Source organism: Rhinopithecus roxellana, chromosome 17 (assembly GCF_007565055.1).
Source record: "Rhinopithecus roxellana isolate Shanxi Qingling chromosome 17, ASM756505v1, whole genome shotgun sequence".
In the NCBI taxonomy this organism is placed as follows: Eukaryota; Metazoa; Chordata; class Mammalia; order Primates; family Cercopithecidae; genus Rhinopithecus; species Rhinopithecus roxellana.
In genome coordinates, this window is record NC_044565.1 from 87,662,490 (window position 1) to 87,686,394 (window position 23,905).

The window sequence follows — 23,905 nt, forward strand, 5'->3', positions numbered from 1 at the left end:
ACTGCTTCCTGAGTGTGTGCCAGCTGTACTTCTGTGTCTTCGCACAGCTCCACCCGGTCTGCAGACAGGCCTCCCCATCCCAGTCACCTGGAGGGGACCTGCCCTTGCCTCCCCATCCATCTTCATCCAGACTTAGCCCTCTTTGACTTCAGCATAACCCTCTTTGACTGTCTTGTAATAGATTCTTATTTTTTTTTTTTTTTTGTCTTTTTTTGAGATGGTGCTTCTCTCTGTTGCCCAGGCTGGAGTGCAGTGGCACGACCTCGGCTCACTGCAGCCTCTACCTCCTGGGTTCAAGCGATTCTCCTGTCTCAGCCTCCCGAGTAGCTGGGATTACAGGCATCTGCCACCACACCCGGCTAATTTTTGTAATTTTAGTGGAGTTGGGGTTTCACCATGCTGGCCAGGCTGATCTCAAACTTCTGACCTCAAGTGATCCACCAGGCTCAGCCTCCCTGTAATAGTTATTGAGTTATTCTAAGGTCGTGAGTCTGAGTCCTGAAAAGTCCTAACCCTAAAACCCGAGGTGTCTGTGCAGCTGGAGCTCAGACCCCAATGGTCTTACTGCTGTGTCAGGGTTGTGTGCAATGAGTGGCCCTCTCTGTTTCAAAGCCACCATGCCTTTAGTGTGTCTGTCACACAAGTGACATCTTGAAGACTTCAGTGAGTCACTAAGAAATGGCATGCCGTTGTAACAGATTACCATAAAATGAGTTGGCTTAAAATGGCACAAAGTTACCTTTCAGTTCTGCCTGGGAAACCCAACATGGGTCTCACTGGGCTAAAATGAAGGTGTCAACAGGGCTCCTTCCCTGAGGCTCTAAGGGAAATCCTTTTCCTGCTCCTAGAGGCCACCTGCATTCCTTAGCTCACAACTCCCTTCCATCTTCAAAGCTGGTCATGGCCGGTGATGTCTTTCTCACACCGCATTGCTGACGCTTAGTTGGCTCGGGCTGCTATAACAAAATACCATAGACTGGTGGGTTAAACAACAGAAATTTATTTTCTCACAGTCCCGGGGGCTGGGAAGTCCAAGATCAGGGTGCCAGTGTGGTTGGGTTCTGATGAGGGCTGTCCTCTCCTTCCTGGTTTGCAGACAGCCACCTTCTGCCTGTACCCTCACATGGTAGCGAGAGAAAGCAAGCTGTCCACTCTCTCCTCTTATAAGGACCCTAATGCCATCAGGAGGGCCTCACCCACTTGACCTCATCTAAACCTAATTATTATGCTTCCCAATGGCCCCATCTCCAAACACCATTACCTTGGGGATTAGGGCTTTAATATATGAATTTGGGGGAAGGGATGCAATTCAGTCCCATAGCAAACACTGACTCTTCTGCCTCCCTCTTCTACATGTAAGGACCCTTGTGATGACATTGGCCTCACCCAGATAATCCAGATAATCTCCCCATCTCATGTTCAGCTGATTAGCAACTTTATTCCATCTACAATTTCAATTCCTCTTTGCCAAGTAGCATAACATACTCACAAGTTCCAGGGATCAGGAGGTGGGCATCTGGTGGTGGAGGAGATGTTATTCTCTCTACCACACCTCTCCTGAATTCTTAGGATTTGGAGGTTGAATCAGTTTCCACTGTTTCGTTCAGCTACAAATTAAAGGGTACCTAACATGCAGGCACTGTTAACACTTTAAGTATTGCTCCCGATTGTTCTCTAGTAGTTTTGTATCTGTTGATCTTTGCTTGGTTAATTAGAAGCCCTTGAGGTGAAAGACCAATTCTGGGAGACGGTGTCAGTGTCATTTAGGATAAAGAAGACATAGATATTAGAATCCAAGAACCCTTGATTAAAAGCTAGCAATGCCACTGAAAAAGCCTATGACATTAGGACGATTATTTTACCTTTCTGAGCCTCAATTTGCTCATGTGTAAAATGGGAATTTAATGGGTCATAGGATTGCTGGTGAAGGTTAAGTGAGATAACATGAAAAATTACCATGCATGGTTCTGGACATACACGTGGTAAGTGTGACAGCTGCGATATACCTCCTGTGTGTGTTTCTTGCAGTGGCCGCCATGCTCGTGGGCAGATAATAGGTGCCCAGTAAATACTTAGTGTTTATACATTATCAGGTTCCTGAGGTATGTTCTTACACTGCTTTCTTAGTGTAGGAGAGGTGAACTTACAATTTTAGATATAAGCGGTTTGTGTTATGACAGGCCCTGTATTCTCTTCTTTGAGGATTTATATGGATTTATGTAGAAGGAAATTTAAGATGCCTTAAAATGGAGGTTGGAAAACTGTGGCCAGACACCTGTGTTTTCACAGCCTGAAAGCTAAGAATGGTATCGTACCATCATTACCTACACAATAACCTCAGTATTGCCTCAACAACCCGCAGTGTGATGGTGTCTGGAGATGGGCCCTTTGGGAAGTAATTAGCTTTAGATGAGGGCATGAGAGCGGGGCCCTCATGATGGGGTTAGCGCCCTGCTTAAATATTTACTCTCTGACTTTCTAGGAAGAAGTTTCTGAATCCCTGCATTAGAGCAGTGGTTATAAAATTGAGAGAGTATCAGAATCCCCCTGGGGTCTTGTTAAAACAGGGATTGAGTTTCTGGTTCAGCAGGTCAGGGATGGAGCCTGAGTATTTGCCAATTGAAAAAGCTCCCAGGTGACAGCGCTGGGCTTTGAGAATCCTACCTTAGAACCCCCCATCCCCACTTTAAACACTGGACTGGGCCAAAAGGGTATCCGCATGTCCCACATGTAGCAAAACAGTAGTCTTCTTCCACAATAGCCAGTGTGTTATGTTTGCTCCCAGTCTTCAAAATGATGGCAACCCAGCCAGCTGTATTTCTGGAGAGTCTTACCTCAGGTTTGCAAAAGCAGTTGTCATAATGATTTATGAGAAACTCTTTGCCACTCAGTGATTGATTGCTATCTGACCTCTTAAAAAAAAGTTCATATTTATTTTAAAACTCTTGTCTAAAATTTCCCAAGCTCTGGCTCAGCCCAAAGGTGTTCCCTCCACACCCCAGGAAGTTGAAGCTAACATTTTTCAGCTGTTTGACATATCAGTGGGTGGAAAAATTCATCTCTATCAAGAAGGAAGCAACAAAAGATTTTCATTTTCACTTCTCTAGAATTACTCTGTCATAAGGACTTGTTAGAACATTCTTATTGAGAGTGATATTCCTACCCTCAATCAGAATATCCTAGAAAATTATCCCATTCTTAAAAGTACAAAGAAAGAAATGCTGATTTCCCCTCAAATCCTTACCATCTCCCACCTACAAAAGAAAATGAGAATACAACAACTTTGTGTGTGCGTTCCTGCCTGTTGTTTGCAGTGTTAGAATATGATATGAAAGTACACTTTAAATTCATACAGAAAACTATTTCTATTGTAGATATTATCAATTAGAGCAAGGCAGTTCAGAACAAATATAATAGTTGAGGAAATGAAGTTTCACTGTGCAATAAGAAGATACTGGCTGGGCACGGTGACTCATGCCTGTAGTCCTAGCACTTTGGGAAGCTGAGTCAGATGGATCACTTGAGCTCAGGAGTTCAAGACCAGCCTAGGCAACATGGTGAAACCCTGTCTCTACAAAAAAATACAAAAATTAGCTGGGCATGGTGGTGTATGCCTGTAATCCCAGCTATTTGGGAGGCTGAGGCAGGAAGATTACATGAACCTGGGAGGTTGAGGCTGCAGTGAGCTGAAATTGCACCACTGCACTTCATCCTGGGTGACAGAGTGAGACCCTATCTCCAAAACAGAAAAAAGGAAAAGGATATTTTTTTGAAAAAGAAAAAAATATTAAAAAATATATATATATATTGTGTCTGATTTCTACCTATTACATGAGAAAATAACAAGATCGGAATAATCCTTACTGTTTGGCAAGCTTACAGTAACTAGTACTGTGCTCTATTGTTGCGGCACTGAAAACATGCACGCAGAGTTTTTGGAAAGCAGTTTGGTGGTGCACATCAAGAAAAATAAAAATATTTTCGTGGAAGGAGATCCATGCACGAAGATGTTCACTGTCTTGTTGCACTGCTTATCAAAGTGAGAAATTGAATGCCTCCTATGTAAAGCTGAATTAGGATTTAGCTGCTTGCTGGAATTATGTTTATATAGCAACAGGAAGAAAAATGCTTATGATGAAATCTTCAGCAATAAAATTCAGGATACAAAATTTATGTACACCGTGTGTGTTTAAAAAGAAATAGATGATAAATGATGATAAAGAATATTGATATTCACCAACTTGAGGGTAGAAGCATAGTGGTAATAAATACTCATGAGGTATTTGTTAGAATATTTCTATTATAAAGCTAAACAAAAACTTTATGTGAATTCCATCCTTACAGTTTTGTGAGTTAGGTCCTGTTCATTGACAGATGAGCTCACAGAGGCACTGGGCAGCGATTTGCCGGTGTCATCTAGCCAACAGTTGGAGGAGTTCAGATTCAAAACCAGGTGAGTGTACCCGTCTCTGCTTCTGACTGCTGCAGCATGCTGCCTGTTGCTGAGTCAGGAAGTTGCTAGGGGCACACTGTGGAGAAAACAAATGACAACGTGGGGAGCACCCTATGTGCCACCTGACTGAGCCATCGTAGTCCTTCTGAAAAATTCCAGGTGGTTTTGGTTGATTACAAGATCAGTGTGAGCCAGTACATGGCACATGTCCCAAAGGCGAGCCACACGTGACCTCAGTGAAGTCTTTGGTGCTTATAAAGAAGGTTGTTGTTTCATTATTTAGTTGTAAGAGCAGCATATAAAGAAGAACCTGAAAATCGTAGAGATGGAGAAATATCCTTGTAGGATGGATATCTGAAGGACATGGGGCTCTTAGTTTCAGAAGGGGTGGGAGAGGGCGTACATGAAGGGCTTTCTCTGGGCCGAGGAAGGTAGACGTAGTATTTGTTCCTCTCTAGAGGAGGCTTTCACAAGAACAAGCCTTGACTCAGGTATGAAGGAGAGGATAACTGGGTGAGCAGCCTGAGTGGCGAGCTGGTGGCTGGAGGTTCTTGCAGCGGGTGGTCAGCCCCTGTCTCTGAGGAAGTTGTAGAGGGAGGTGAGGACATGGGCTTGAAGGCCCTGGAGATGTTTTCCAGTTGTGAGGCTCTGGAGTCCAGCCGTCTCCCTGCTGCTGGCTAACAACAATGATTGGAATTTAGATGGTGATTTGTGGAATCCTGTCCAAAGTGACCACTGCATTAGTCATGGAAGGAAGGTACCTCTGAAGGAACGCAGAGGTCTGTGACTTAACTGACGTCCAAGTGTTGGCATGAATCATACTTCGGTTCAGAGGTATCTGCTATTTAATTTGGCCGGTGTTTATAGTCAGCCAGTCTGTGGGCCAAGCCGGTGGCCACACGCATCTGTAAGACATGGGGCTGTGGTTTCATCAGTGGTTCTTTAATCTTTTGGTTATCATGGACATCCGTACAAATAAGAAGGCTGCTTTGGATGATCCCTCCAGGAAAAGGTACCTTTACATAATTTTGCATACACTGTTTGGGATGTACATACCCGCATAATCCTGTCCACAAACCCAACACACCAAGCGAAAAAGCTCAGACCTTGAGCTTAAATCTTCTACCCAATCAACACGATGACTTCATCTGTTTCCTCATCTGTAAAATCCTGCAGAGTTGTAAGGATGAAAGATTAGTTTTACATGTATGTCATCTCCACAGTGTTCATGGTAGCCACTGTCTGAGGCTTTAGAGACTACGCACTTTCCAAGGGCTGCTTGTCCCTGAGGGTGAGATCTCGGGATCTCATGGAACCACAGGAGTCAGCTTCCTTCCTAGAGGCTGTGCCCTGCATGGAGTTGGGTGGGGGCACTGGCGTGTTCTTAAGTCATCACTGTGGTGAGCACGTAAGTCATGGGGTATGACATGGCAAAAATGAAGGGCTGAAATCTGCTTACCCTGGCTAAATGCACATTCTGTAATGTAGCGAATCAGATTGCTTTGCCAACATGAACTCTTCCCCCATTAAAGGGTGTGAATATAATTGGGAGTAAAATTTCTAATAGCTTGTACTCCCCATTCAACAAATGTTGAATTCACCTCTTGGCTTTGAATCCAAACACCTTGGGGTAGCCTGTCTCCAGGCTAAAGGAAAGCCCTGCCAGTTTTTCAGTGAGACCCCCTCCCCACCACCTCCAACCCCCTTCAAGCACCCCTAGGATGGAAGCAGCTCTCTGGTTAAGGAGAATGAGTCAAGCAGCTGGTAGCTCAGTTTTAGTCTCATGTCATACTACATTTTCAATGAGCAAATTCCTTTAAACGTTGTCTGCTCCAAGAAGCCTTTTCTGTTACCAGCTCCCAGAAAATGTATTCCTTTCCCCATAGAGTGCTCAGCCAATCAGTTCAGTGCAGTGACACAAAGGCAAGAAACAGAATGAGCTCTGGGGAATTCAAGGTGCTCATGCCTGTACTCCCAGCACTTTGGGAGGCCGAGGCGGGCAGATCACGAGGTCAGGAGATCGACACCATCCTGGTTAACATGGTGAAACCCCATCTCTACTAAAAATACAAAAAATTAGCCGGGCGTGGTGGCGGGCGCCTGTAGTCCCAGCTACTTGGGAGGCTGAGGCAGGAGAATGGCGTGAACCTGGGAGGTGGAGCTTGCAGTGAGCTGAGATCCCGCCACTGCACTCCATCCAGCCTGGGTGACAGAGCAAGACTCCGTCTCAAAAAACAAACAAACAAACAAAATGCAGTAGCCCAGTCGCCACTCTTCACCCTGTTACCTGCCTTCCACGTGTACTCCCTACAAGCAGTAGAAGCTTCACAGGGAGGTAATTGAGGTGACATTTAGTTATTCACACAGACTTTGAATCGTCATTGGAAGGATGGGGTCATTAATATAAGGCAGGATGAAAGAGGATGGGATGATCATAGACAACAGGTTTTGTGTTTTAATAGCCCACACCTTGGTCTTATTAGTGAACTCCATTGCTAGCTGCCTGTGCTGAACACCACCAGACTAGATGCATCCTGGGGTACTATCCACAAAGACTGGCGGTTTCTCAAGGAATCACATTCCAAGGGACTTCCTAGGAAAGATGATGGAAATGGGTTTTGAAAGTGGAAGAAGCCTGGGGTGTTGGAGAAGGCAGAGGAAGTGGAAGTGGCAGGAAGAAGCCGGTGAGAGGCATCCTTTCCGGTTGCTCAGCCTGCGCAGGAGCTCACAGGGTTTATGAACAGGGAGGACATTCTTGTTCAGCCCCTTCTGGTTGTGGCTACTTCTGTCTTGTCAAAGATGATACAGGTATACTCAGTTTCGAAGGCTGTCTCCCTCATGTTACCTTGTCCAGGGAAAGCTTTGGGAGAGAAAGACAGATTCTAATGTTATTTATTTATTTGTTTATTTATTTTCTTTTGAGATGGAGTCTTGCTCTGTCACCCGGGCTGGAGTGCACAGTGGCACGATCTCGGCTCACTGCAACCTCTGCCTCCTGGGTTGAAGTGATTCTCGTGCCTCAGCCTCCTGAGGAGCTGGGATTACAGACACCTGCCACCACTCCTGGCTAATTTTAGTATTTTTAGTAAAGATTGGGTTTCACCCTGTTGGCCAGGCTGGTCTCAAACTCCTGACCTCAAGAGATATGCCCACCTTGGCCTCCCAAAGTGCTGGGATTATAGGCGTGAGCCACTGCACCCGGCCTAATGTTCTTAATAGGCACAGTTACAGAGCACTGAAACAATCTGGCAGTTAGAGCTGATATTTCAGATTTCTTTGTAAGTTTTTATTTATTCTTTACATTGTTATTATAAAGATAAGATAAGCTTAGTTTAGAAAATTTAGAAAGTTCAGAAAAGCACTAAACCAACCAAATCTTGACCCTTTACCCTGATGGGGTCTCAGTATCTTTATAACCAGCAGAGGCTCAGGTGAGCGCTGGGTCTGAGGCCCACCCCTGACTTGGAATGAGGCTCTGCCTCTTAGAAGTTGCATGACCCTGGGCAGGTTCACCCTCGACAGTCTGTTTCCTCAGTCCACTCAGAGGAGAATAAAATAACATCTAGAAAGCACTTGGCCTGGGGCCTAGCATATAATGGCCTTGCATATAACAGGTTATTGACTGCTAGCAAGTGCTCAGTTTTTCCCACCACTGTTAGCATTTTGGTGTATTATCTTTTCAACCTCCTCTCTACGTTTTGCTTTTTTGCAAAGTTGAGACTAAATATCTAATTTTGTGTCCTGCCTTTTTTAAACTTGGCGTTCTGTTCCTACCATATTCCTATATCATGATTTTAAAAGTCAACATAATATTCCATTTTGTAGAAATACTGTTAATTTAACCATTTTCATATTGTTGGAACTTAGCACATTTTAAATTTTCACTCTTTATAAATGTTCTGTACACACATCTCTGATCACCTTGATTATTTCCTTAGGATAGATTTCTGAAAGTGGGATTAGCCAGAATGATACACATTAGCAAATTGGAAATGAAAATGTTTTCAGACATTTAGTTGGGATGATTCTAGAAATAAAGTTCTGAAAATGGCTCTCTCTTGCGGGATGTCCACTAGGTAGAGACCCTGTTAAGAAACAGGGATGATCTTTGATTTGAAGAAATTGCATTCCCATGAGATCACGTGCCACAAGTGAGGTTGGAAACAGGTGGCATGCAGAGCCGACAGCCGGAGGAAATGGTCTCCGCTATGCAGAGTTGTGCACAACATCACAACATTCATGTCGTGATACACATTTGAGGATTAATCGTCGTGTCATCCATCTAAGGAGTGTCTCCACCAAGCTGCTGCCGTAGAGAACATATGTCTCTCCTTAAATGCTCCCTTCACCAAGCTGTCTGCATGGAAGATTGGAATGTGGGGTGTCAGCAGGTGATTTTTCCTCTGCCTGACTCCCAAGTAGCCTGTGGTCTGGCCTGGAGCAGGGATTTGGAGGGTCTTTGTTGGGTCAGCATGGAGGCGGGGACTGGGCAGCCATGAGGCTGGTGCACCCTGCCTTCTTTCTGTTATGCTGGTTACAGCACTTGGTGTTCGGGTTAATGGTACATGCACTTGACTGGAAGGTTGTACATCGTCACTATCTTCAGCTCTTAGCCTAGATAAGAGCTAAGAACTGAAGACAGCGACAATGTCATGAGCAAATGAAGAAACGATTTTTGCTGTGGGAGGAAGAGCATTGGACTCAGAGTCAGGAAACCCGAGTTCTTGTTCCAGCTCTGCTGCAAACTCACTGTGTGACCTTGAGCAAGTCATCACCCTCTCTGGGCTTTGGTTTCCATGTTTAGACTAGGTCACCTTTCAGGATCCATGGAATGAAAGGACTCAGCAGTGAGTATAGGAGCCCTAAGGAGGTGGGGACAATGAGACCTGTGTTACCTGTGGCAATTTTGAGAGTTGAGAGCTGGATGCCAACAGGGGCTTTAAAACAGAGAAAGTAGGCTGGGTGCGGTGGCTCACGCCTGTAATCCCAGCACTTTGGGAGGCTGAGGCAGGCAGATCACAAGGTCAGGAGTTCTAGACCAGCCTGGCCAATGTGGTGAAACCCTATCTCTACTAAAAATACAAAAATTAGCCGGGCACGGTGGTGCGTGACTGTAGTGTCAGCTACTCGGGAGGCTCAGGCAGGAGAATCACTTAAACCCGGGAGGTGGAGGTTGCAGTGAGCCGAGATTATACCACTACACTCCAGCCTGGGCAACAGAGCGAGATTCTGTCTCAACAACAAAACAAAACAAAGGAAAAAACCAGAGAAAGTATTAATAGCGGGAACACATAGGACTCCCTGGTGTTCCCCTGGGGCTAATGCCTGTCTGTTTCTGTGATCTGCTGCTTCTCTACTCGTCAAGTCTTACCTGTCCTTGGAGCCCGATTTCAATGTCTCCTTGCCATCTGAGTCCTTAGCACCTAGCCCATTGCCTGATGGCATTGTAAGTGATCAGTGCATGGATTGACATATCTTTCCCCAGGCATTCATCCCAGCCATGAGCATATGTGTCCTTGTATCTCACCCCAGCATACTGTCACATCCCTGTTGCAGGGCTGGAAATACTGAGTGTTATGCTTGAGATGAAAGAGGAGGTAGTTGAAGGTGAGTTGGCCGTGGGATGCCCATCCTCTGGCAGTGCTGTGCTGGTGGCTTCCTCACTGTGCCATGGGCCACACTGACCTGTAGAGAGCCGTATCTGCATGTGTGGCCAATAGATGGGGCTCAAAGGAGCCATTCTTTGTCATTTTTGTATCCAGCAATTTTTGCTTAAACCATTTGTACTGGGCCTTCTCCTTGATACCAGTTTTTTAAATAACAGAATCCAGTAAACTAAAAAAGCACACAACAAAACCTAGTCATTGCCTCTAAACTCCGTTTGTACACATGCATGCTGGCTTCATGATTGATTTCTCTGTAACAGTCTCTCAGTTCATCCTTTTGTAGGGATTGGTGGGTTTCGTGCAGTGAGGTGGGGGAGATAAAGGGGTGATGGCTTAGAATTGAGAAGAAACGAAGTCTTGTCCTAGCGTGGTCTCTGTGACTCAGATTCTTATTTTCCAAAGTCCCTCCCAGGTCAGTGATTATTGGATCTGGATCATTAATGAGAATTAGAGTTTAAGATACATTTGAACAAGGGGGAGGTGAGAGTGTGAGCTCTTTTTAGAAGAACAGCTTTCACAATTCTGTAAATAAAAGCTGACAGACCCAGTTTGAGATCTTTCCAGAAACTTTATTCCCAAGCTATTTATTTTAGGTTCCTGTTTTAAGGTTGTTTTTGGCAAAAGGAAAACAAACGCACTCAATGATTTTCTGTTCTGTAGTAGGAAAATCTTCATCTTGGGGTGATCCGGAGCAGTGGGTCAGTCAGTGCCATGTTATTCATGGAGGGATGGCTGTTGTCATGGTGGGCACCATGCTAGGTGTTAGAGGAAGACACAGGGCTTATGGGCTTCAGCAGGAAGCTTCAAGTTCATTTGCGGGTTGAAAAATACATCTAAAAATCCCCAACTAGACCAGTGCAAAAAGATTCCCACTGACCTAAACTGGTACAGTGTGAGCATCAGAAGATAGTGCTGATTGTAGTGGATCAAAGTGCTGTAAATGTAAATCCGTGAGATGATGATGGTGATGACAAGCCAAAGAACTAATTGATCACATTGGGGTTGCTGGGGATCAATGCATCATTTAGAAGATATATAAGGACAAGATTTTTTTTGTTTGTTTGAGATGGAGTCTTGCTCTGTTGCCCAGCCTAGAGTGCACTGGTGTTATCTCTGCTCACAGCAACCTTCACCTTCTAGGTTCAAGTGATTCTCCTGCCTCAGCCTCCTGAGTAGCTGGGATTACAGGCATGTGCCACCATGCCTGGCTAATTTTTGTATTTTTAGTAGAGACAGGGTTTCACCATGTTGGCCAGGCTGGTCTCAAACTCCTGACCTCAGGTGATCCACCTGTTTCAGCCTCCCAAAGTGCTGGGATTACAGGTGTGAGCCACCGTGTCCGGCCAATAATTTTTTTAAAAACAAAAAGACTTAACCTATACCAGGTAGTCAGTTGAGGAGCCCAGAAGGAGGGATGATAAGGAGTACTTTCGTATTTCTTGGTGCTGGAACATGAAGCCTACTACCAGTGAGAAGGCCGGCTCCTCTCTCCTGCCAAGGGCTGGAGGCAGCCTGTGTGGTCCACAAAGTGCATGGACCCTCCTACCAACTCTGTGGTCTGGGGCAGGTGACATGACTCTCTGAACTGCACTTGGTTCCGAAGAAAATAGGGATCATGATAGCCAACTCTTAGTGCTGTCAGGTTAAACTGAACAAAAGACTTACAAGCGACCTAGTAGGCATGAACCATATGTGAAGTCCCTTCCCGCTGGGTGTTCACTTAGAGCAGCACTGAGGATCCAGTCCTCCCCGTGGTTTGAAGGACACCTCGAGGCTGGGTAGAGTCTTCAGCTTCTCTCCTGCCGGGTGCTTTGTATTCATTGCCCAGCACCGTGAAGGAGGACACCACGGCCCGGCTCCCCCTGTTGGTGTCTCTTGAAAGACCCATGGCTCAGAAAGCAGCGAGCGAGGGAGTGAGCAGGAGCATGGAGGTTGCGTTTCTGTTTCTGTCATCCAGTGGACAGACAGTATGTAGTGACAGATGCCTGCCCGTGGCCACCAGCTCCCTTCCTGAACCCACCGAAACTGCCCATGTCTTGATCACTAATTTTGAGATAGTTTAAAAATAGTATGTGGTTTGAAAGGACCTTGCCTTCACTGTTAACCACGCTCTAGAATTATAGAGTAAAACAGAAGGAATTATTGATCCATCTGTGAAACTGGATTTTAAAAACCTAAAAATTAGATACTTTTGTTTGACAAGGTAAACTTTTTAACGATGAAACAAACATCGCGTGGTAGAGTAGGAGAGTGGACTTTGGAATCACAAGATTTAGGTTTGAATCCCAGCTCCGCCGCTTTCTGGCTGTGTTTCCTCAGATGAATTATTTGATCTCTTTGAGCCCTAATTTCCTGATAGTGTTATGAGAAACAATTCATGTCTTATGAAGTTTAGAAAAAATATATGTAAAGTTTGTGCTTTGAATAAGTGACACCTGTTGCTGCTGTTACTTTTGTTAGTGTTACTGTTTATGTGCCGAGTGTGGTAAACTAAGTCTCTTTACCTGATTCTTTCATTCCTCCTCTGACCTTGAGAGCATCTCCCAGCAGGTCTTTATCCTTTATGCAGCGGATGCTGCAGGCCCAGCATCACTGTGACTTACCAAGGTCATACAGATGTTTGCTGGCGGACATAGGACTGGAACCTAGATCTTCCGAGGGCTCCTGAGGAGCTATGTTTGCGGGTGTGTGCGTGTGCACGTGTATGTTTCTGTCTGAATTTGTTGAATCTGGTCTCAGAAATTCATTTAATGTATCTAGAACTCCCAGGCTCTTTTCTGGAATGTTAAAAAAAGGGAAAGGACTCAAACAGTGAAATGAGTTGTCTCTTGTGTCTGCTGGATCCCCATTAGAGCCCTCTAGTCCCCCAAATGCCACTAGAGGTCAAGGACATGGTGCTTCCCCCCTAGGATGGGCGAGCAGACCATTCATGGGTCATAGGGATTGGCTGAGGGTCCAGGACAACCCTCCAGGAACAAATGTTCCCTCGTTTCCCTCATTGTCAGGCCCAGCCTGGGCATTGGCATTAGCTGACAGTAGTCTCATTTCCCCGAGAAGGAATTTGGGAGCTACAGATGGGCTCTCAGGATCTGTCCCCTGGTGGAGGAGCTGCAGCACTAAGGCTGTCTCTGGTGGAGTTCACATCCAAGTTCACACCACAGGTCTGGCTGCTCCGTTGTGCCTGTAAATAGTTGTGTTATATTTCCAATTGAACTGATGAAAACAGAAATTAGGTAGCCATGGAGATAGAAGTTGTTTTTTTATAGACTGGTTGGTTTCATTTGAAAGTGCCTGACCTAGTAGTGAGGGAATTATATTCAACCACATTAATTTACCAGAATCACCTGTGTCCCCTCCCCCATTCCTACCCACGGTTCTGAATCAGAGGTCTGAGATGGGACAGTGGTGTCTAGAGTTTGGTGAAAATCCATGCATGCTTTTGGTAGCCAGTATGGATTGAGAACCACTGTGCCAGAGACCCAGAGTCCAGATTTTTCACTCTTAACAGGTGCTACTTTGAGGCCTAAATAATAATAAAATACTATGACACATAGCACCTGGTTTCCTTTTTCTGCTCAAACAACATGTATGTTGTCTAATATTTCAGGCACACAACTTGGTCAAAGATGAATACAACTTAGTCTGTAAACTCTAAGCACGTCCAGTGTATAGGGAACACATTTACCAGACCATTTCAATATAACATGCTGAGTGCAAGGATAGGAGAGGTGCCAGTGAAATACCCAGGGTGTAGGGCAGAGTCATGGAAGGCTTCCTGGAGGAAGCATGAGTCTGTAGGATGCAGAGGAGTTTGGGAGGGAAGGGCCCCTGGGTAGAAGTTGCATCCTGAGCAGGGCCACTGAAGCTGCAAGACCACTGCTGTTCCTGTGTGAAAAGGAGAAGGAGCTGCGGTGTGTGGCTCTGAATTAGAGTCCTGGGCTTCAGGCTAGAGAGGAATGGCGCATCTGTGGTTGAGTTTCTGGGAGGGGACTGAGTCTGGTGACTTCTGCCATCATTTGGTGAAGGAAGAGTCCTCGGAGGGGTGGACATGTTGTGTGTCCTCGGCCGTCTCATCTGGTAATGCTGAGGACCACTGGACGTGGGCAAAGGCTTCCCCTCTTGCACCCCACATTGTTCTTTGGGATCTGCTGCCGGCACCACGGGTTGTTATCAGGATAACGAAGCTATTTCTGTTCCTGGTGCAGCTTGATTTTTCTCAGATTTTTCTTCTGCTGATGTGTTCAGTGTTATTCAGAACCGAGAAGAACCTGGTGGGGAGTGAGGGTGGCATGCCTGAGACTCACAGTGCCTCCCTCATTCTGTTGCAGCTCACGTGGAAAATGAAGAGCAGTACACCCAGGCTCTGGAGAAGTTCGGTGGCAACTGCGTATGCAGAGATGACCCGGATTTAGGAAGTGCATTCCTGAAGTTCTCAGTGTTTACAAAGGAGTTGACAGCACTTTTCAAAAACCTGGTAAGCAGCTCTGTGTATGAAATGCTGTGGTTACTTCAGATGGGAAAGAGGCTCAGTAGAGGATACTTAAGGTTTGTTTGATAAACTAGGAATGCATTTCATAGTTCCTTGGGTACCTAAAATAATTATGTTTTCTATACACATTGGGTCAATTTGGAATAAAGTTTAAAATTGTAATTTTTACTTTAGCAGGACTTAAAATTCAGCTCTGCAATTTAAATGTACACAGCTATGGGACAAAACGGGTAAATGCATTCATCTTCTTAAGGGCCTCTGATTTGAATTTTTAATAGTTTCTAAACTGTGTAGAATACTCTCTTTCTGGTAATTATAGTAGGCATTTAAGCTTATAATATTTAATAAATATGTTTCAGGCCCGTCTTACACAGCAAGGTAACCTGTAATCAAAGCACAGAAATCACCATGAATATTTAAAGGCCTTTTGTTCTCCCAAGTATAGAACCTAAAAAAAAATCCTGGCCTGAGAGCAGTGCCTGAGTTTTCAGCCGTGGGAATGCGGTGCTGGTGCCTGCTGCCTGTGGCTGCTGCTTGGTACTGTGGGTGAATCGCGCCTTTCTTGTGCCTGGCAGCTCTGTGCTGTCCTCGTGATAGGGACAACGTTTTGAAGAAGTGGGCAGCCCAAGAGGGCTGTTTGGGACCCTGCCCTGGTGGAATGGACCCTGGGATTGCCCCAGCGTTTCTTTCCTGTTTGTCTTCTCCAGTTTCTCCTAAAGGTCATGGAAGAGGTCAAGAACTCAGTAATGCTTTCTCTGTAGGCCACAAATAACAGCATCTTTTTCATGTCCTCTATTAGAAAGCTCATAACAAGTGAAAAACAGCTTATTCTTGAGACGGTGATGACAGTGGTTTTGTGAGACCGGCCTTAGAAGGGGGAAGTGAGGGAGCATCACGTGTGAGTTCCTAATGGGAAGGGGAAGAGCAGGAGCACTCGGGTCCTTGCTCTCTCTCCCCATCTTCACTTATTAACATTTCTGTAGGAATGGTAAAAGTAAAAAGCTGTTGCTCTACTTGAGCTTTTCACTTGGAGGAATTTGAAATCCCTTGGGGCTTCGGTTGAGCTCATCCCCCTTCATCCCTATCCTAGAGTGGCAGCCCACCTGCTCAGCAGTGGAGCCCTCGCCCTGCCTTAGCCCCCTGCCCTGGATGCTGGCAGGCATGCATGGTAGGGTCTCACCACCGGGTCAGGAAAGAGTGGAGATTTTTTTTAAACTGGAGAAACTGCATGTGCCCAGGGTAGAGATCCATAGATACTGCCATGGAGGGCGTCTCCTGGTGGAAAAGTCAGTTGGCTGCCTGCTCTGCCCACACCTGGGTGGATAAGCCCTTTCCACACACACAGAGCTGCCTGTGAGCCTCCTGGTGCCTCACGCTTCAGTACAGATGAGCAGCCTCCAGCATGAGGGAGACCAGAATTAGCAGAAAAATAAACGTACGGGAAGACTGGGATGCAGCTTGCTATTAAAGAAGGCCAGGGACATGACTAAGGTAAGAACATATAACATTAAAAATCCAACAGGAAGGGTTGGAGTAGAGGAAATCTCTTAGAAAATAGATCCAAAAGACCAAAAAGTGGGAAATAGATAAAAGACAACACAAGGATTAATTCTCAAGGCCCAGCATCCAACTGGCAGGTGTTTTAGAAAGAAAGAAGGATGTCATCAGTGCAACAAATCTAAAGGCAGTTTCTAAAAATGGAACGGAAGAGTCTCCAAGTTGAGAGGCTCGCAAGTGCCCAGCGCAATCAGGGAAAAGACCTGCCCTAAGCATCCTTGTGTGAACTTGCAAAAGATCTTAAAAGCTTCCAGACAGCACCCAGAGGATTCGGAATCAGAATGGTGGTGAGCTTCTCAGCAGCAGCACTGGGAACATTACGGCGTGGAGCAGTGCCACTAAAATCGTGAGGAAACTAACTCAGCCTGGAATTACGCCCAGCCAATCAAATATGAGAGTAGAATTAAAGATATTTTCAGACATGCAAGGCTCAAAAACTTTGGCTCCCATGTGTCATTTCTCTGAAACTCCTAAAGGATGTATTTTAGTAAAATGAAGGGGAAAGCCAAGAAAGAGGAAATTGAAAGTCGGGAAACAGGACCCAACACAGGAAAGCAAGCAGTGGAAGGGAATTCCAAGAAGATGATGGCGAAGGGAAGTCCCAGCGGGGCTGCCAAGCAGGGGGCCTAGAAAGCAGCCAGCCCACGATGGCCAACGATGTAGGAGATGGGTGGAGGCCCGGGTTCTGCTTCTCCCTCCCAGACACCTAGCCCTTTAGCTTTATTCACCTGATGGCTAGACCTGGACTGTCTCAGCTCTAACATGGAGAGACTAACGCCATACCTGATTCTGTGGATAGATTATAGCCAGCTGGTGACTCTTATACAGGATAGCTTATTTAATTCTTACGACAATCCCATAAGGTCAGTCAATGTCATTCCCACTTTACAGATTAGATAACTGAGGCCCTGAATGGTCTGAAGAGCTAGTATCTGGCACAATGGCTCACATGTGTCATCCCAGCACTTCGGGAGGCCAAGGTGGGTGGATTGCGTTGAACCCAGGAGTTCAAGACCAGCCTGGGCAACATGGGGAAACCCTGTTTCTATAAAAATTACAAAACTTAGCTGGGCGTGGTGGCTCATGCCTGTAGTCCCTGCTACTCGGGAGGCTGAGGCTGAGGCTGAAGAATTGCTTAAGCTCAGGAAGCGGAAATTGCAGTGAGCTGACATCACGCCACTGTACTCCACCTGGGTGACAGAGAGTGAGACCCTGTCTCAAAAAAGAAGAAGAAGAAGAAGAAAAAGCTAGTATCTCTCTTGGGAGGCTCCGAGTCCTTGCCTAGGCAAGCCCACTTGGAGCTCCACACCATGGAATTCGGACGAAACTAACTTGTCTCAGTTAACAACAAAGGCAGTTGCGCGTAGTTAAATAAAAGCAATTCCTCCCTCTCCTTTATAAAATTTCCTGCAAAAGCAGAAAGCAGAGCAGGGCCTGCATGTTACAGCTGGTACATTGCTCACCACCCTGTGACTTTGCCAGTTTTTAATGCTTCACACATCACTGCAGGTCCTAGTTGCTGTCCAGCTTTCTACAGTGAGTAAAGGTATCAATAAAGGTATCCGTGGCAGTGATTTGATGAGCACCCAGGGTGTAGCAATCACTGGGCTATGCATGAAGGATACTCTGTTTCATTTATTCCACTTGGCAGCTGTGCAGGATAGTTTGTATTACCATCATCTTAAGGCACACAGTCACTTACAGGGCCCTTAGCTAGTGAGGGACAGAGTTGGGATTCAAACCCAGGTATTAACACTCCAAACCCATGTTGTTGTCATTGTGACATTTAAAGGAACCACAGCCTCTTATCACCTTCTTGACTGATCATAAGGGTTCAAGTTTCAGCTTGCACTTTATGGAAGTCGGATTGTTGATCCTATTTCCTGGCAAAGATCAAAGAGAGAGAAAATTTCTTATTTGAGCCAAAATTAGCACTCACCACGCCTGATTTTCCAGGCCAGAGCCTGTGTGGAAGCTGCACAGCCAGAGGAAGGCCAAGTGGCGGCTCCTGCAAAGCTGGGTAGACGGGGAGTGGATTATAGGAGAAGTCTCCTTTTTTGGAATTTTGTATACCATTCTTCTTCCTATTTTTGGTCACATCTGTCTTATCTCATATTTTCCAAGCCTTGCTTTTACTTTCCCTCGGGCTTTTAAAAACATTTCAGTTCTGTCCGGCTAAGACTCACAGTGCTACCTCTTGTCCAGAAAGAATAACAATTACCACCTACCTGCTTGGAGGCGTGAAAGAATGTTTGTAAAGCAGTTGGAAGATCTCCAGAGAAATGCCAGCTTAATATAAAGCAAGATTTTCTTACTAATAGGTGAGATTCTCACCTGCAGAAGTCTGTGAATTTTCTCTGCAGTGATGCAGGATGAAAGGGAAAACCAGGCGGCTCCAGAAATGTGACATGTGTGAAAATAAAGTGCTTATGAAGTCTGCCCGGTTTCAGGACTTCTTTTCCTCTTCCCAGATGGATGTGAGAATCCTGAAAAGACTCCAAGGGCCACCTCTGTGCTGAGAAGTGGCTCTCTAATGAAAGGCTGCATTTCAGGGCCGGTTTCTGAAAGGTTCGTTACAGATATGTAGTCTCTGTCTCCAGTGTTAGAGGATCGTTAGTGAAAGATGTCCTCACGGTCTGCAGAGCCCGCTCTACGTGAAGATCAGCATCTGTTGAAAGCAGTGGCCGGTGGGTGCTGATGAGAGAACAGAGTTGCAGCATGAGATCTGAGGTGACCCTGGGCTAAGGAGTTGTCCCTCACCCACGTTGATAGAGGAAATGGAAAGCTCTACCAAGCAACATGCTTATCAGTCATCTTTTTTTTTTATTTTTTAAACACAGATGATGTGAGTTAGAAGACTTATTTTTGAGACGGAGTCTCACTCTGTCACCCAGGCTGGAGTGCAGTGGTGTAATCTTATCTCACTGCAACCTCTGCCTCGCGGGTTCAGGCGATCCTTCTGCCTCAGCCTCCCGAGTAGCTGGGACTACAGATGCGTGCCACCATGCCTGGCTAATTTTTATATTTTTAGCAGAGATGGGGTTTCACCATATTCACTAGGCTGGTCTTGAACTCCTGACCTCATGATCCGCCCACCTCGGCCTCCCAAAGTGCTGGGATTACAGGCATGAGCCACCACTCCTGGCCAACTTTTTATTTTATTTTATTTTATTTTATTTTATTTTATTTTATTTTATTTTATTTTATTTATTTTTAGACAGAGTCTCACTGTGTCGCCCAGGCTAGAATGCAGTGGCGCGATCTTGGCTCACTGCAGCCTCCGCCTCCCGGGTTCCAGCCATTCTTGTGCCTCAGCTTCCCAAGTAGCTGGGATTATAGGCACGAGCCACCACACCCAGCTAAGTTTTGTATTTTTAGTACAGACAGGGTTTCTCCATGTTGGCCAGGCTGGTCTCGAACTCCTGACCTCAAGTGATCCACCTGCCTGGGCCTCCCAAAGTGCTGGGATTACAGGTGTGAGCCACCACACTTGGCCAGAAGACATTATAGCTAACCTTACTAGGGAGTGAGTAAGGTTCTGTTGGGATTAGTGGTAGTTTGTGGCTTTGTCCTATGTACTGCACCTGGCAGATGGGCATCCTGGCCTGGCTGCATTGGTACTAGTACAGCAGGACTCTGCCCGGCGCTGTCAGGCTTAGGTTGAGTGTGAGCTGATTAGTAAGGCTTGTATTAGTATTAGTAAGGCTTGTCTCATCATTCAGTGTAGACATCTTGCTACCAGAGGTCCTCACCCTCAGTACTTCCATAGACTTTCTCCTATGAAAATATCTTTTTTTTTTTTTGAGGCGGAGTCTCGCTCTGTCGCCCAGACTGGAGTGCAGTGGCGCAATCTCGGCTCACTGCAAGCTCTGCCTCCTGGGTTCACGCCATTCTCCTGCCTCAGCCTCCCGAGTAGCTGGGACTACAGGCGCCCGCCACTTCGCCCGGCTAGTTTTTTGTATTTTTTTTAGTAGAGACGGGGTTTCACCATGTTAGCCAGGATGGTCTCGATCTCCTGACCTCGTGATCCGCTCGTCTCGGCCTCCCAAAGTGCTGGGATTACAGGCTTGAGCCACCGCGCCCGGCCGAAAATATCTTAGATTCTTAAATGTCTTACTTTTTTTTTTAATTAAACAAGAGCAATGATCATATCATCTTTCTAGGGGGAAGATTTAAGTCACTGTTTTGGACATAAACTAATGGACTATGCTGAAATCTAGAGACATCATCAGTGGCTTGGGGTACATGGGAATATCTGCCCTTGGATTAGTCCTGTACTGTTATTAGGTGTCCATTTCTGACATTTGCTTTTTAATATTCTGACACTTTTTCTATTGGTTGCCCTTTTTCCTGCTATCAGTGCTTGGGTGCCTCTAACGTCTCTGTTTTACAGTGCTGCGAACTGAAGAACAAGATGACTTGTGTGGCTTGTTAGATTCGTGTGCGAATTAGGAGTCCATAGGCTTCGAGTGAGTCGGGCTTGAGGGCTAGGGCTGGCTTTGAGTGAGGAAGGGAGAGAGAGTACCATGATGGAGTTGCTGACAGTCACTTTAGGCCCCTAGAAACCTCTGCCATTTAGATTTTAGTATGGCCTCACTTATAGTTGGAAATTCCTTATCTAAGACCCAGAAGACTTCAACGCTAAGCTGTGTTCTATACTCACAAATCTCTAACCAAAAACAAAAGCACGTTGTTTGATCGAGACGATGAACAAATAAGACTGGCATCAGATATCTTCATTTTGGTTGTGGCATAGCCACAGAATAGGTTTCCATTGGACTTGGATACTGTTGCTTTTTGGGGTTGGGAGGGAATGCTACGATACTGTAACCCCACACAGAGAAAGTGGGAAAAGCCATACATAGTGGGCAAAGATAGGGTGGTGAGTCCTTGGACGCGGGAGGGTGAGCTCACGGAGACAAGGACTGGGCACCTGCTGGGTACTGTCCATGTGTTGGTGACCTCGGGCAACTCCTGCCTGGGCAGGGGACACAAATGCTTTTATTAGAAGACAGCCTGTGCCGGGATGGCCACTGGCAGCCTGCGGAGCCCTGAGGGTACAGCATTGGAAGCAGGGAGCAGTGACTCGCCGCCCCGAACCCTGGGTCCCTGGTTCCTTGGATCCCTGTGGGTGGAGGGGCACTGCGCTATGGCACTTGTCCTTCTGCACACAAGCCTGCTTGCAAGGTTTAGAAATCAGTGTCTTCACAATTCTCAAATGTGTGTAGGACACACTGTTTCTGTCTGAAAGTATTAATGAACCTAAAACGGTTTGTTTTTCTTTTTTTTTTTTTTTTTTTTTTTTTGAGACGGAGTCTCGCTCTGTCACCCGGGCTGGAGTGCTGTGGCCGGATCTCAGCTCACTGCAAAGCTCCGCCTCCCAGGTTCATGCCATTCTCCTGCCTCAGCCTCCCGTGTAGCTGGGACTACAGGCGCCGCTACCCCGCCCGGCTAGTTTTTTGTAGTTTTTAGTAGAGACGGGGTTTCACCGTGTTAGCCAGGATGGTCTCGATCTCCTGACCTCGTGATCCGCCTGTCTCGGCCTCCCAAAGTGCTGGGATTACAGGCTTGAGCCACCGCGCCCGGCTGTTTTTCTTTTTGTCATTGTGTTTTCTCAATTGCTGGCTATTAAAGGGACAACTGCCATGATATAGGTTACCTCAAACTTAAAAAAGAAATTGTTTGCCAAATCTGCAAGGTACTGTGTGGAATGGCTATAGTGGGGATGTAGATAGGGGGTGGAAGGGCTGTGGGGGTGTAGATATGGGGTGGAGGGGCTGTAAGGGGGTATAGATACAGGTGGGAGGGCTGTAGGGGGATGTATACAGGTGGGAGGGCTGTAGTCGTGGGAGTGTAGGTACAGGGTGGAGAGGGAGTATAGATCTTGTTGGAGAGGCTGGAGTGGTGAAGTTCAGATATTGGTGGAGGGGCTGTAATAGTGGGGTGTAGATATTGGTGGAGGAGGTTGTAATAGTGGGGTGTAGATATTGGTGGAAGGGCTGTAATAGTGGGGTGTAGATATTGGTGGAGGAGGTTGTAATAGTGGGGTGTAAATATTGGTGGAAGGGCTGTAATAGTGGGGTGTAGATATTGGTGGAGGAGGTTGTAATAGTGGGATGTAAATATTGGTGGAGGGGCTGGAGTAGTGGGGTGTAGATATTGGTGGACGGGCTGTAATAGTGGGGTATAGATATTGGTAGAGGGACTGGAGTAGTGGGATGTAGATATTGGTGGAGGGGCTGGAGTAGTGGGGTATAGATATTGGTGAAGGGGCTGGAGTAGTGGGGTATAGATATTGGTGGAGGGGCTGCAATAGTGGGGTATAGATATTGGTGGAGGGGCTGTAATAGTGGGGTATAGATATTGGTGGAGGGGCTGCAATAGTGGGGTATAGATATTGGTGAAGGGGCTGGAGTAGTGGGGTATAGATATTGGTGGACGGGCTGCAATAGTGGGGTATAGATATTGGTGGAGGGGCTGCAATAGTGGGGTATAGATATTGGTGGAGGGGCTGGAGTAGTGGGGTATAGATATTGGTGGAGGGGCTGTAATAGTGGGGTGTAGATATTGGTGAAGGAGCTGGAGTAGTGGGGTATAGATATTGGTGGAAGGGCTGGAGTAGTGGGGTATAGATATTGGTGGAGGGGCTGTAATAGTGGGGTATAGATATGGGTGGAGGGGCTGCAATCGTGGGGTATATATATTGGTGAAGGGGCTGGAGTAGTGGGGTATAGATATTGGTGGAGGGGCTGCAATAGTGGGGTATAGATATTGGTGGAGGGGCTGGAGTAGTGGGGTGTAGATATTGGTGGAGGGGCTGTAATAGTGGGGTGTAGATATTGGTGAAGGGGCTGGAGTAGTGGGGTGTAGATGTTGGTGGACGGGCTTTAATAGTGGGGTATAGATATTGGTGAAGGGGCTGGAGTAGTGGGGTGTAGATATTGGTGGACGGGCTGTAATAGTGGGGTATAGATATTGGTGGAAGGGCTGGAGTAGTGGGGTATAGATATTGGAGGGGCTGTAATAGTGGGCTGTACATATTGGTGAAGGGGCTGGAGTAGTGGGGTGTAGATATTGGTGGAGGGGCTGCAATAGTGGGGTATAGATATTGGTGGAGGGGCTGCAATAGTGGGGTATAGATATTGGTGGAAGGGCTGGAGTAGTGGGGTATAGATATTGGTGGAGGGGCTGTAATAGTGGGGTATAGATATTGGTGGAAGGGCTGGAGTAGTGGGGTGTAGATATTGGTGGACGGGCTGTAATAGTGGGGTATAGATATTGGTGGAAGGGCTGGAGTAGTGGGGTATAGATATTGGTGGAGGGGCTGCAATAGTGGGGTATAGATATTGGTGGAAGGGCTGGAGTAGTGGGGTATAGATATTGGTGGAGGGGCTGTAACAGTGGGGTGTAGATATTGGTGAAGGGGCTGGAGTAGTGGGGTATAGATATTGGTGGAGGAGCTGTAATAGTGGGGTATAGATATTGGTGGAGGGGCTGGAGTAGTGGGGTGTAGATATTGGTGGAGGGGCTGGAGTAGTGGGATGTAGGTGTTGGTGGAGGGGCTATAATAGTGGGGTGTAGCTATTGATGGAAGGGCTGGAGTAGTAGGGTGTAGGTGTTGATGGAGGGGCTGTAATAGTGGGGTGTAGATATTGGTAGAGGGGCTGGAGTAGTGGGATGTAGGTGTTGATGGAGGGGCTGTAATAGTGGGGTGTAAATATTGGTAGCGGGGCTGGAGTA

General features: G+C 46.3%; 1 protein-coding gene across 2 annotated transcripts in view; it reads left to right on the forward strand.

Annotated features, from left to right (window-relative positions):
• The window catches only part of ASAP2 (ArfGAP with SH3 domain, ankyrin repeat and PH domain 2), a 203,414-nt gene that overhangs the window by 75,507 nt on the left and 104,002 nt on the right, over positions 1-23,905 (forward strand). For both annotated transcript variants that reach the window (XM_030920466.1, XM_030920467.1), the window contains exon 3: positions 14,448-14,593. In XM_030920466.1, the coding sequence (XP_030776326.1) occupies positions 14,448-14,593 (146 nt within the window). The remainder of the gene's footprint in view (positions 1-14,447; positions 14,594-23,905) is intronic.